Source organism: Gamsiella multidivaricata (genome assembly GCF_025024155.1).
Source record: "Gamsiella multidivaricata strain RSA 2152 chromosome Unknown BC939scaffold_25, whole genome shotgun sequence".
Taxonomy (NCBI): Eukaryota; Fungi; Mortierellomycota; class Mortierellomycetes; order Mortierellales; family Mortierellaceae; genus Gamsiella; species Gamsiella multidivaricata.
This window is the reverse complement of record NW_026251733.1, coordinates 482-13813: the sequence shown is the minus strand read 5'-3', so window position 1 is coordinate 13813 and position 13332 is coordinate 482. Positions and strand designations below refer to the sequence as shown.

Sequence of the window (13332 nt, the reverse complement as noted above, 5' to 3'; positions counted from 1 at the left end):
CCCCAAAAAAAAGTATCTTTTCGTCCCTGGCCTGGTCCTTCTATAGACAGACAGCTCTATGGAGCATGGTCCTGTTCCTGTGCCGCGACCTGCTACTCTACGGATCAGACTGAAAGCAACTGTCCCTGTGCGCATGATGGGTGCTGCTCTGGGGTGGTACAGATCAAATCATGCATCTCCAGCCACAGCACGTTTTCTTTCACAAGCCGAAAAATGTCACTCGACCAAATATTACAAAGGGCCATCTGTAGCGCGGCTGGCAACTCTACAGCTTTCAACAATCAGTGCTCGTAGACAGCTTTAATTACAGTTAAAAGTACATGGGAACATCAAAAAGAAAATAATAAAATCATTAGACATGAAAGGATGTGATTATGAGACTGCTGCTGTCGTAGTCGCCGGCGTTGTCATTGTCGCTGTTGTGTGGAGCGGACTTGAATAAGCCCTGTCTGGAGCCATCTTTGAGCAGAGGTCCAGCTTGTAAAGCGCCTCGAGTTTGAGCGCGTCAATGGCGTCTGTCTTTTGGAAATGGGCCCTATCAGTTACCTGGTCCAGCATGGGCTACATCGAACAGATACAAAAAAAAAAAATAACCAGGTAAGTCACTCGAAAGAACACAAGTACGTAGCAATCAACTTGACACACAACATCCGCATAGTGTTACTTACAAAGGTAAGTTGCCAGGCGTTCATTCGTCGGAACCATCCTCCGGTCTCCTGAGAGATGGTCTCGATCCAATCGTCCCAATAGCCCAAGCGCGCGTTTGTCCTCCAGTCGCCCTTCACCCGGATCGATGGATCAACACGCATAGGGAAAGCGTTCATGCCGGCCCAGATGACGGTCGAGGACGCCCCAGATCCATACGTAGGATCCTTGCGTGCGGCATCCTCGTCTGAGTACAACGACAGCGCTTGCAGCCGGTCGCTTCTCGACTGCCTCCACTGGTTCAGTCGCTCGATAACAGCTTCCCAGCGTTCCAACAAACGAGCTGTCGACCACTGTCCGCCGCCAGCAGGCCCACTCGCAGGCCACTGTCCCAAATTAAGGTAGATGGTATCGTACCTGTCCAACTCCTCGTCAGTCGAGGCGATCAAAACATCCAGGAATTGATCAGCCTTGTAAACAAGCTCGATCTCTGTGTCGGTCTCTTTTCGTGGGATGGTTGTCGCAGCAGTGCGCATGACCGTGATGTCGTCATCGTCGCTCAGGGTATACAGGCCGGGCAAGTACTCGTCGTGCACAGGAAATTGCTGGTGCCTTGGGTCATTGGGACGGTAGTGGTTTAGAATGGCGTTGTATGTCGTCCGAACTTGCGAGTCGCCCGTAAAAAAGATACGGCGCCTTGGATAATCATCACCACCCTCGGTGTCACTGATCTTCTGGAGATGAGGGGAGCGCAACACTGCAGCTGGGGACGCGATAGAGTCACAAGTTGGTGCAAAGGGATCTTGCGAAGAAGCGTTTGGCTGGCTTAATGTTTTGGTCATGGTACATCCGCTGGGGACAAAACGCCAACCTCTGGTTAGCTTGTCATTGTTTGTCATTGTCGTTCTGTCCTCATCTTTCTTTGCATTGTTCCCAACGAAACCAGCGCCTGCTCCACGCGCTCTGTTAACAGAGTCCAGCTCTGAGTACACCCTGAGCGCCAGCTCCTCCTCCCAATACGATCCTCGGACTGGGGCCATACGGTCACATTGTTCGAAATGGGCTTCGCGGTATGCTCTCGCCTGAGCCAGGAAAGAGTCCAGCTCGCAGTCAGGGCAAATAGTAAATTTGGTGGCGGCGCCTGTCGAATTCTGCTCCTGAAGGTCAATCTTAGTCTTGGGATCGATCAGAACTGAATGCGTCCATTGGGGCCAGACACCCGGCCGGTTCTCGCGAATGGCCCTGAATTTCTCGTACGTGAGCCATCCTGAAATCTGGACTGTGCCTGGTAATGTCATGCGAAAGTCGGCTCTGTAGACGAGTTTGCGAGAGGTCGTGTTCGAGTCGGAATCTGTCGAATTAGAGGCGGAGAAAGACTGGATATGGTGGTCACCGTCCATGTTCACCAAAAGATCACTCGAGACCAAGTGCGCGCCTAGGGCGAGTTTTTGTGCGCCCTCGAGCAAAAAGTAGAAGTCCTCAGGGCCGGCAACATGGCGGAAATGCCAGTCGTGGTCCGCATTGCTTGAGACCTTGAAACGGAGCAGGGAGTCATCTACGACAGCATCGCGCACAACTTGAATAAATCCTTGGCTGCAATCCTGAGTGGAGACACAGAAAGCCAAAGAGTAGTCCTGGAGCTGAGAGGGGATGGGCTTGCAGGCGACTTGGTCAGGCAGAAGTGTTGGCAAAGAAGAGGAAGAGTTGGTGGATGATGGGTAGGGAACAGTGGAGGAGCTTGTGTATGATGGTGGGTAATAAGACGTTTCTGTCGTGAGGAAGAGAGTAGGGCAGTGAGCGGGCAGCACACCATCTGCTGCCTTTAAGGGAATACGGACTGGTGGCTGTCGTCCGGGAGTTCTTAGTGCCCCTGGCAAATTGTCAAGCTCTTCCTCCATGTCGTCCTCGAATTCATCCCACAAGTCGCCATCATCGCGCGTATCTTCCGTATCCCCACTCGCGGGATCGTCGTAAAGATGCAAGTGGGGTTCTCTCCCGTGCTCATAGTCGTGAGGCCCATTTCCAGATAAGGACGTTGTGGCCGAAAGAGATGAGTCTGGGTTGCTTGGGACTGTGGAGGATGAAAGAGAGGTGGGCTGGAAATGGGTCGTGTTGAAGACGAGCAGCGAAGAAGATATAGCGACGAGAAGGAAGGCAGCGCGTCTGTAGGGGAGCGAGCCAGAGCTTTTGAAGCGACCCGCAGATTTCTGGAATGAGGATGGTTTCTGGAGCGGCAGTAGAGGCTGGGGTTTATAGTGCATGGTTGGTGCGAGAGGGGATGGTTAGAGGTGGTAGAGGGACTGGAGGGGAGAGGGGGTAGGTCGGTAGAGTATAGATGTATAAAGAGATGGTCACCACGCGACGTATTATAAAAGGAAATGGTGATGAAGGTGCGGAGGCAGAAACAGGTACAGAAATAGAGAAAAGAATGTCGAGAATTCTAGGTACGATGCAGAAGCGGGGGAGAGATGAGATATAGCAGAGTGTGGTCGATGAAGAAGTGTGCGATGATGATAATGATGATAATGATGACAACGATGATAGACTATGTAGCGGACGATGGCTGTTTGGATGATGCGTGGGCGTATGCTAGGGATTGGGTCAAGGGATATGGGATCGTGAAGAGGACAGGGGGACAGGAGAGAATGAAGAGAAAAGAGAAAGAAGAGGAAGAGAGGCAACGGCATCTGAGGAGATCAGGGTCTCAAACGCGATGGGTGCCCTCAGTACAAATAAGGAAAGTCGTTTCTCGGTATTCTTTTTCTTCAGGTACAGAGCTGGGGTGCAGCGGAGCTCTGCACGTACAGACAGTCTCCTTGGACTAGGCCAATGCTTATTTGTTCCATTCGTTCGATAGAAGCAATTAGCCTTACCTCTTTATATAATCATAATGAACTCCTAGCCATCCAGTTCAATAAACATTCATAACCAACCATAATCACCGATTGATATTCTGGTTGCTAGTCTACCTTGTTTCTTTGTGCACCCCTGAAAGCATCAAAACTTCGAATATCTTTATAAAGGAATAGTGCTACTTATTGGGTTTCTTTTCCAAGGAGAGTTTGAATTTATGACCTGTCAAAGGTATTTTGGTGCGCTGCTAGTCCCCAATAGTTCATTACATTGCTTCGTTGCACAGAAACTGGTTATATTGCTATACATATTATGCTGCCATGCTGCTGGGCTCTTGTTTGGATCACGGTATCAGGCTAGTGGACAATTCTCTCCTAACACCCCTCCTGCGCTTTCATTTTGATTATCGTCCACGTCCAAATATCGGTGAGAACGATGGATTGGAGACTACTGTAAGTGGAACTGAGGGAAGGGTAATATTTATAACATCCACAAGCGGATCTGGCGCAACAGTCTGCAATAGGTCGACGGCCGTACACAACAAGTCCAGGAAACAGCAGTGTTGTCCGCAACAAGAACCACGCTGCTCTACCAAAGCCCATACGGTCCTTGATCCAGGATCTGTCTTACATCTTCGAGTCTAGTTATTGTTCTTGAGCGTCGATTTAATGACTGCTCCCCGAATCTCATCTGGAACATCAGCAAGCTGCACCGCGGTATCGCACCCATCAGCTTTATCAAGGAGTAAGATAGCCTATTCACCTCGACACTTTCAATTGCGCGCCAGACCACCCACAAGTTCGTCAGCTCTGGTAAAACGCAGGCTATGGAGCTGCTCTTGAAGCCACGCTGCGATGCGATCATTGCTCGAGAGCAAGAATGGGGGATGGGGGACCACAGCCAAGATGAAACAGACGCCATATAAGGGTCCTCGAAAGGATTGAAGTGAGGGCCACAAATAAATTTGCGACGCATAGCTCATCTACCGCGCAAACGGGTGTTGCCCTGGCTCCATGCTGGATCCGGATACCGCAAATTGAGCGCTACTGGACTGCCTGCAGGGGATGAGGCGGTTGACAACCATGAACAAGGTGCTACAATTGTTACACAGACCCGGGGAATGTAATTTGTCCCCTGTCTTCTGGCGAATGCGGATCGGTTCTGCACTGATGAAAAGGACGGCTGTTGTAGATAATTGCTAGTTAGGTCTGATAGATTCGTAGGCTCATTCGACACCAGAGGCAAGTTGCTATAAAAAAAATGCTCGAGACATCTAGTTTCAATGTCATCAATTAGCGAGAGATAGGGGTGTCTAGACGCGCCCACCTCACACCACTCAAAAAAAAAGGAGAATCGGCTCTGCATAAGTGGGAAGGACAACTGCCAGACTAAACTGTTGTAGATCGAAGTTTATCAAAACTAGTTAAATAAAGGTCTTTTTTTTTTAACGAGAACCGTCAAAGACATGGGGTCTATTAACTGTGGTCTGAATGAAACCTGCAGGTGGGACAGGAAACAAACAGCGAGCTGCCTGCGATAAATCAAGGTCTATCTATACTTACAATTAACCGCGAGACAAGAGAGGAATCTTTAATAGCTTCAATAGCACCGTCCGGTCCCCTTTATAGAGGTCACCGGACGGTCTTTTCTATTTAGCGTGATCCTAGGGGGTTGTTCTCGGTCTGATGGACTCTGACTGCCCTTCAGACTGTTCGATGGCTTGTGGCTACAGCCGCAATCGAAACGACAGCCAACAAATAAGAGCTGTTCCAGGTCTGGCTCGTCGCACATCACTTAGATGGTCAGCGAGGGAGTAAAGGACGGGAACACTAGGTAGTTCCACCCTGTTGACTCAGCACACCATTAAGACCGTATTGGGTGAACGTGATTCAGCGGCACGTTTATAAAACTGTTGAGGCAACCAGACTAAGCACAGTGCCTCTGATTTAGTGAATGGGTTTTGTGGGGCGGTCTGTGAAGAAGCCAAGCTTTAGTTTTTAATGCGGGCCTAGCTTGCTAGGTTAGAAAGACGAGACGTGACTTGTTACCTCACAGCGATCCAGTGTCGCCGGATAGACAGGGGCTGTTTTTAAAAAGATGTACCACGCGAATGGCCCTCTGGAAACTGGACTGTGCGAGTGTTCTTGGACTGCCCTTCAGATCTGGAACGACCCCCTTATGGAGCTAATCAAAGCTTTGAGCGGATTTTAAGTACTCAACGAGTTTCATCTTGTCCTGAAGGATCTGATACTCTCTCTCTTTGCCTTCTCCGCGGTGACCAGTGATCCTCACTTCGTTTCCATCTTCCATGTCATCATCGGCTACCGTGTGAATGGAAATAGCCATGTCGAAGAACGCCTTCCGTGTGGCAAGCAAATCCTTGCTCTGTGACAGCTTAACTTGGATGTTCGGAAGAGTGTACATGGTCTCTTGCTCTGCCTTGTTGGGGTAGTCAAAGCCGTCCTGAAGCCACAAAGTGTGATGTTGTTCAGTGGGGATATTCCTGAGTGCAACGAACCTTTTGATGTTCATCAGGAGGCATGCCAGATTGTACTGAACGCCAAACATCTCTTTCTCTGCCGCCTTGTTCACAACTGTATGACTGAACTTTGTGAACGTCGACTGCATCTCCCCGAAGTAGCTCTCAATACGAGAACGGAAGCTCCCGAAGATCTCATTGTAAGCCTTCTCTTCCTCAGTCAGTGCAATTCCGCGCCTTTTGTGGATTGGGTAGCAGAAGTTCTCGTACTGGAGCTCGTCCGCACTTTCTAGTAGCTTGCCGATAAACAGAGTGTATCCGTTATCCAACGCAACACAGTCCAGCTTGTGGATCTTGTTTTGGATGCCCATTCGGAGGAGCATGGTCCCATCGTTGTAGTCACGGCATGGCGCGGGTGCAGACACAAAATAGACCATGTTATTCATGTCTGTGCACACCTGCACACGGAACCCAGACTTCTTAAGCTTGTATGAATACAGACTAGCTTTATCTGCGTTCACATAGATGATCCTAGAATCATGGCCATCCAAGTTGAGTGTCACGTTCTTGAAGGGGTCAGGGTTTCTTTCGGCAGCGAGATGACGCGACTTCAATGTAGAGAACATCTCAGACAACATCGTGGTTAAAAGGCGGTTTAGTGCGGAAAGATTATACATGTAGAACTCCTTATGGATTGTGTGGAAGGATGTCTTCGGCATGTATTGTGCCATATCACTCAAGGAAACCCCTTTCACAAGCACATAAAGCAGCATGACGCCCTTCTCGACATTCCTGTACGGGCAAGAGTATGCTCTAGTGCCAAAGATCACGGTCAAGAAGAAGAATACAGGTATAACACCCAGGCGATTCAGCACAAACGTCTTGATACTGTCAATGTTATTCACAACAGCGATCTCTGTGCGGTGATGCTTCACTCTGTCGATGATAGGCCAGTCCTTGTGTAAGAACTTCCAGTGATTCTGCACGATGGCATCGTATTCAAGAGCCTCATCCATGATTCCGTTGCTTCAAACAAGCATTGGGTCGATTCATTTATTAGTAGCACGGTGGGCCGACATGCAAACATGGCCATCCGTACATTTAGCACGTTCAGCCCTCTCTGTTTTTCAACCCTCTTTATTTGACTGAGTATTGAACCCTCTCTTATTGCGTGGTGGGTAGTTTTTCAGATATCTGTTATTCTTAGATAGCGACTCGGAATTCTACCCACCGCGCAATAAGAGAGGGTCGTCAATAATAGAGGGTCGCCAATAAGAGAGGGTTGTCAATAGGAGAGTCCGTCAGAGATATACCATGCCATTCTCGTGGTGAATGCCTGTGCTATTTAAATATACCAGGTGAAAAATGGCACCTTTTTAATAGTCAATCTTCATTGAATCCTAGATTTTTTTAAAATGCTAGAGAGCTGGCGAGTCTAGAGCTACATGTTCTCCTGGTCCTGAGTATGGGTGTTGAAGACACTGGCGATATACTCAATCATGTCGTCCTCGGAGTGGCCTTTCTTGAGCGCGAAGTTGCGGCGACTGAACTCGATCGGTGCATCCTTGTCGTCCTTGATGCGCTGGTAGACACGGTGCCCTCGAGGAGAGCGATCGAATCGCAACTTGTCCATCACAACGGCATCGAGCTCCGGATTGTCAGAAATAAATCGCTTCAAGCTGCGCTCAACATCCTTTTGCTGCCGCGTGAAAAGTTGGTATCCACCGACGGGCAATGGCTGGGGCGACCGGAACTTCAAGACAACAAAGACCTCCTGCTGTCTGGCTGGCCGCGCGAGGACACGGTCGAGGTTGGCTGCCTGGCGCGCACGCTCGGTGTTGGCAAGAGCATCACGAGTGTTCTGCAGCTCGAGTTGAGTCTCTTCGAGCTTGGTCTCAGTGTCCTCAAGCTCTTCCTGTGTTGACGCAAGGCTGTCGTTAGCCTCCAGGAGGTCCCGCTGTGTGTTCCTGAGGTCCAGTGAAACAGCCTCCAGCTTCCTGCGTAGTGCCTCAATAGACTCCTCTGACTTCGGCTTGTCTACGAATGGAGGAACAATGGTTGGCAGGTGTGCTTCAGTACGCGGTTGCAAAGGTCAATCGCATGCAGGTCGGTGTGTTATGCTCGAAATGCAGGACATACTGACGGTCATGGTGGAGGAAAGCAGGAAAAAAAGGACTGGGTGAATGGGTGAAGGAAGGAAGGAGAGGATGAAGAGAATGAAATGGGGTTGGCAAGCCCATTTGTAGGGCATGGGTGCCGCAGCATCGGGGTGGACATGGGAGAGATGAGATGAGATGCGACAGATGAGATTGTGATTGCTTTTTTTAAAAAGATGCACCATCCTGATCCACCTGGTCCAGTCAAATAAGGAGGGGTTGCAAATTAAGGCTGGTATTGATTGTATTGGGAACACGTCCTTCCCGATTAAAATAAATCAACAGGTGTAGCAACAGCAACAGTTTATATGAGCAAAATACAGAGTATTTCCGTCGGAAGGCACCAACCACTATGAAGGAGGTGAACCAGTCGCCATTCTCTTGCTTGGTGGGGTGTCAGACGAAGGACTGCCATAAGCGCTCCTGTTCACAATCTCAGCCTTCATCAACTGGTACAGGGCAAGAACATAGCTAAAGACTTTCTCACAGTCCTTTTCCACGTCTTCCTTCTTGGTCTGCTTCAAGTCAAGAACGCCTGGGATGTCCTTCACTCGAAACGACAAGACGTCGCCCTCATCCAATGTACATTCCACAAGTGTCCACTTGAATGAGTCCGTCACAATCCCATACGACTTGAAGCGAGTTGGTATTCTCTCTCCGCTGTCCTCGTCCACTTCGTCAATTCGTTTTCGTTTCTTTTGTTGCACGGCCACATCGAGTTCCGCCATATTTTGAGCTAGGCCTTGCGCATAATCCTCCTTCTTGACTTCCGTAACACCAAGAACTTGCGACTGATGTACTCGGTCGACAACAGCAAAGTCGACGGCCCCGTGACCACGCATACCGCTCATTGGCCGTTGTTGTGCCAGGAACATCTCGGAACCGTAGGATTGCATGGCTCCAACCATGAATGTATCGACAACCGATGACTTCGTTGCCTCGCTTGCACCCGGACCAAGCAGGTACGCCTTGTTCTTGAAAATACAGTCCTCAACGACGTGCTTCAATATCGTTTTCTCGTCTTCCAGCAATGACTTTGGCTGAATATCGAACGCTGGCATGAGTTCAAACTCTCGGACTCCATACTGGATCTGTGCATCCTTCCAGGTGTACGACGAGAACTTCTTGGCCGGGCTATCCAAAGATATGGTGAAGTTCTTGTGGCCATTGTCCTTGGCTATTTTCAAACAAGAGCGGAGCACGTCGTCGTGGCTAACCAAAACAGGTTTTGCACACCCGGGTTGATACAAATAAATTTGTACGTAGTCGTCTCCTTCAAACTGCTCAAAATGCGGCCGAAGGAGTTGTCGCAGTTCCTCAAGAGTTGATGTCACTGTGTCGGCCACGTATTGGCAAATTTTCCTGTTTCCTCCATTTCTTTTGTCCATGATTGCCATTGCTACCGAAAAAAAACAAATAAAATTAGCTTGCTGGTTTCAAGGACTTCGTAATTCAGCTCGCCGGGACCATTCTCACTTACAAATGGAAGTGCTTCTCAGATCCACGTTGAGCTGTTCCAGCTCGGACAACTGTTTGCGTAATGCAGCCACCTCGGGATGAAGGTCGAGAGTGTGTGGCGTGCTCGTAGCTATTTTTTTTTATTTTATTTTTTTAAATAAAATCCAGTTGATTAGTAAGCAGGCTTGGAGCGCGCACGGGTCACAGGGGCGTGGCCAGAATGCCAGTCTTTCTCAATATAAATATGGGATTCTGGCCACCGGCAAAACTGGGTTTAGCCGGGATGTACCTTTGGGTCGCTCGATGAAGATGTGGATAGTTTTCTTCGGCGGTGCCTCTTCAAAGACGTCAGAAAGGTCATCAGTGGGCACAAGCTCCGTCTTGGGATCGATCTCGTTCAGGAGGATTGCCTTATGGATGTTGCCAGCAGTGACAGGAATCGTGACACGCCAGAGCACCAGGTCGTTGGCGGTAATGTCGTCGAAGGCGGGTGTTTGTTTGGCCTTGATTGCGTCCTTGAGCTGGCCGACGGTCTCGTCTGAAGATATCTTCACGGGAAACGCACTCGATGAGGGGTCGCCGCTAACGAGACAGAATAGGGAGAGTGTATTTGCCGCCATGGATGGATGTTTTTTGGTAATGGAGGAACGAGGCACGTGTAAATGGAGAAGCAATGCGCCTGTGAATGTGGGGTGTGTGCGAGCGGATGGAGGGAGTAAAGAGCAGAGAGAGTACCAGCGTCAAAAAAAGGTTCGGTGTTGTGTGCGGATGGAGACGTAGTGCGCTTGTGAATGTGATGTGTGTGTGTATGGATGGAGGGAGAAAAGAGTAGAAAGAGCAAGCATTGTTGGCAGTAACGCGTCCGGACTTGCCAGAATTTCACGCAGTCATAAAAAATGCGAGTCACAAGCTTGCGCAGCTCAAAAGCAGTGGGCAGAAACTGACAGATAAAATGATCTGTTGCTTCCTAACATATATAACACAAACTACACACCATTTATCAGGAATCGACGACACAAACAGCCAAATGTCCAGTAAATTCGGATCCGTATACTTTGCTACTGAAAAGGGCCAGACCTTGGGTCCGCAAGCGAGATCCTTTGCCCAAGCCGACAAGAACTCCAATACGTTCTTTGTGGCGTACATGGCGGGGGTATCCAAGAAAGGAAGCCCGTTCTACGAACATGCGAGCTACAAAAACTTGTCTGCATTTCTGCAAGCATATGCCGACATACCAGCCAAGGACCGGTTCTTCGGGGAGCTTCTCAGGGATGGCCACGCCTGTTCGGAGTACTATGATGTTGATTGGAGTCTCGAATCAGTCCAAGACGATACTGAATCGAGTGAGCAGCGGGAGCAACAGATGTTTGCGGCGTTCCTTATTGCGCGCAATGAATTTGCACCGCAATACCCAGTGACAGTTGACCAGTGTCGAGTCTTGAGTGCATCGTCCGGCTCGAAGGTGTCGCTGCACATCATCATACCAACGTACGCCTTCAAGAACAACAACAAGCACATGCATGCATTCATGCTCGACTTTGAGCGTGCGAGGTCAGCTCAGGATCAAGGGCCGAACAGTGGACTTTGCAGCTACATCGACATGAGTGTCTACAGCAAGAACAGGAACATCCGGATCCTCGGAAGTTGCAAGCGCAATCAGATGCACCGACGTTTTGTGCGTGCTGAATGGCATGAGGCATCTGTGAATGCAGAGGATGCAGAGTTCTATATCACCAACCTCCGTCCTGGCAGCATTGAAGTCGACATGCCTATAGCCAACACACCCTCGAAAAATCGCCCTCGCATTCGGCAAGTCGAGCAGACCAGCGCGGCATTTTCAACCCAGCAACAAATCGCTTTACCTACTCATATTGTTGATTCTGTACGTAACAGATACTTGAAGTATAAGCACGCGGACCAGTATGCAGTGCACTATGAAGGCGGCATGATCTTTAAGCTGAAACGCAAATGTTCGGGTCATTGTGATATATGCAAGCGTTGCCATACAAGCGACCATGCGTATCTACAGCTGTGGACGAATGGCGAAATTCACCTACACTGTCACAGGTCCGCTAGAAAATTAGGTGTACTCTTGGATAAGCTTGGCTTTAGTGCCGTAATCGAGCTTTGTGCCATGGCATGTAAACAACGACCGTCCGTTCCTCTGGATGGAGCAATCACATACATCGAAAAATACATCAAACACGAACTGCTGGCACCTGGATTTCCGTCGTTGAAACTCGGTAATGGCAAGCTCAACGCAGCCAGGGAAAAGTCACCAAGCCTGATGTTTTGTTCTGCCACAGGAACAGGAAAAACAATGTATATTGATGCGCTCGTCAAGGCAAATCCAGGACGCCAAATCGTTTGCGTCACCTGCAAAAAGTCGTTGGCAAACGCCAATGGACAGCGCCGCGACATCCCAAACTATCAAGATATTCGCAAGCCGATTATTACAGAGGATAGAATTATGATCCAAGCAGAGTCATTGTGGAGACTTGACTTGGATTTCTATCTAGACAACGATGTCATCTTGATCCTCGATGAAGTTAGCTCGCTCTTTGACCAGATGACCAGCAAATCTACTATGGGAGACAAGCATGACATGAACAACGTCGCTCTGAATGCATTGATCGAGGGCGCGGCCCGGGTCGTCTGTTTCGACGCTGATCTTACGAATGAGGATGTGCAACTCGTGAAAAGTCTGCGCGATGACGTGCAAGTTATCCACAATATGGCGAAACCACAGGATGGCGATACCGTAATGATGTACGGGACTAAAATACAGCTCCAGGTCGAGATATGTGATCTGATGCGTAAAGGGAATCGAATTTGGATATCGAGCACTCTCAGCGCCAAGCGATCCATGGGGATACACAGAGACCTCGCGAGCAAAGGCTACCGTGGGATTTGTATAACAAGGAACATACCTGAGAGTGAGAAGCGCTATGTAGCCGAGAATATCAACACAGTTATCGCCGACCTCGATTATTTCATCCACGCACCAACTATCAGTGTCGGCATCGACTGTAATATCGAGAATCACGTTGACTATGTGGTAGGCTTCTTCAGCACGCAAAGCGGTGTCACAGTGGAGACATGCAGACAGATGTTGCGGCGTGTCCGTCACGTCAAATCAAAGACATACATGGTCCATGTCGACGGCGCAACAAATAAACTTCCCACTACAACTTGTGCTCTCCAGGATTGGATCTGCAATCAGAAGAACCATGTGCATGGGGTATCAGGTCTAGGGTTGCAGTATGTACGTGGAAGAGGCTACATACTACCAGACAGCTTCTACAGCCGCCTGTACATCAACGCACGCATCAAGAAACATTTGTCGAAGAACGGCTTCAGAAAGCGGTTCATTATGCAGATGTCAGACGCCGGATGTATTATCAAGGGCGTACAGCGGTTTGCCGAGGGCTCCAGTAAGGATGAGATCAAGTCTATAAAGAAAGAGCTGAAGGAGATGACGGCGACCACCGAACACCAGCAACGCATGATTGAAGACGAGCATGCCCATCAAGTTGCCAATGCAAGGGATCTCACGTACGAAGCTTTCACCGAGCTCGACAACAACCCGGACCTGACCACAGAAGACCATCATGCTGTATCCAAATATATACTAAAAGATGCATACGACATCACAAGACCAGAGCTCATCACTCCTGAGTTCGTCAAGGCACTCGACAACGTGAAAGAGATAGAGACATACAAGAATATACGTGACCTATT

The 13332-nt window shown here is 49.2% G+C and overlaps 5 protein-coding genes across 5 annotated transcripts; 2 read left to right on the top strand and 3 right to left on the bottom strand.

Moving 5' to 3' along the window:
• Positions 1-282: 282 nt before the first annotated feature.
• Positions 283-3277, bottom strand: BC939DRAFT_448355 (uncharacterized protein). Its single transcript, XM_051555211.1, has 2 exons — positions 669-3277; positions 283-561 (listed from the first exon to the last, which is right to left on the bottom strand). The coding sequence occupies exons 1-2, from the start codon at positions 2904-2906 to the stop codon at positions 373-375; spliced, it is 2427 nt and encodes an 808-aa protein (XP_051413180.1). The 5' UTR covers positions 2907-3277; the 3' UTR covers positions 283-372.
• Positions 3278-5871: 2594 nt separating this feature from the next.
• Positions 5872-6831, bottom strand: BC939DRAFT_390627 (uncharacterized protein; the record flags this gene model as incomplete). Its single annotated transcript, XM_051551909.1, has 2 exons — positions 5872-6330; positions 6724-6831. Coding segments are annotated over 2 exons (567 nt in total), but the record flags the coding sequence as incomplete, so codon positions are not given.
• A 374-nt stretch (positions 6832-7205) lies between these two features.
• BC939DRAFT_126071 (uncharacterized protein) lies at positions 7206-8764 on the bottom strand. The gene is made up of 2 exons (XM_051550031.1): positions 8482-8764; positions 7206-8014 (listed from the first exon to the last, which is right to left on the bottom strand). Exons 1-2 carry the CDS (start codon positions 8546-8548, stop codon positions 7419-7421), a joined length of 663 nt encoding a protein of 220 aa, XP_051413178.1. The 5' UTR covers positions 8549-8764; the 3' UTR covers positions 7206-7418.
• Positions 8765-9973: 1209 nt separating this feature from the next.
• Positions 9974-10438, top strand: BC939DRAFT_448342 (uncharacterized protein). The gene has a single exon (XM_051555209.1). The coding sequence runs from the start codon at positions 10009-10011 to the stop codon at positions 10369-10371; it is 363 nt and encodes a 120-aa protein (XP_051413177.1). The 5' UTR covers positions 9974-10008; the 3' UTR covers positions 10372-10438.
• Positions 10439-10510: 72 nt separating this feature from the next.
• On the top strand, positions 10511-12777 carry BC939DRAFT_448340 (uncharacterized protein; the record flags this gene model as incomplete). The annotated part of the gene is made up of 2 exons (XM_051555208.1): positions 10511-10884; positions 11454-12777. Coding segments are annotated over exons 1-2 (1280 nt in total), but the record flags the coding sequence as incomplete, so codon positions are not given.
• Between the last annotated feature and the right edge of the window lie 555 nt (positions 12778-13332).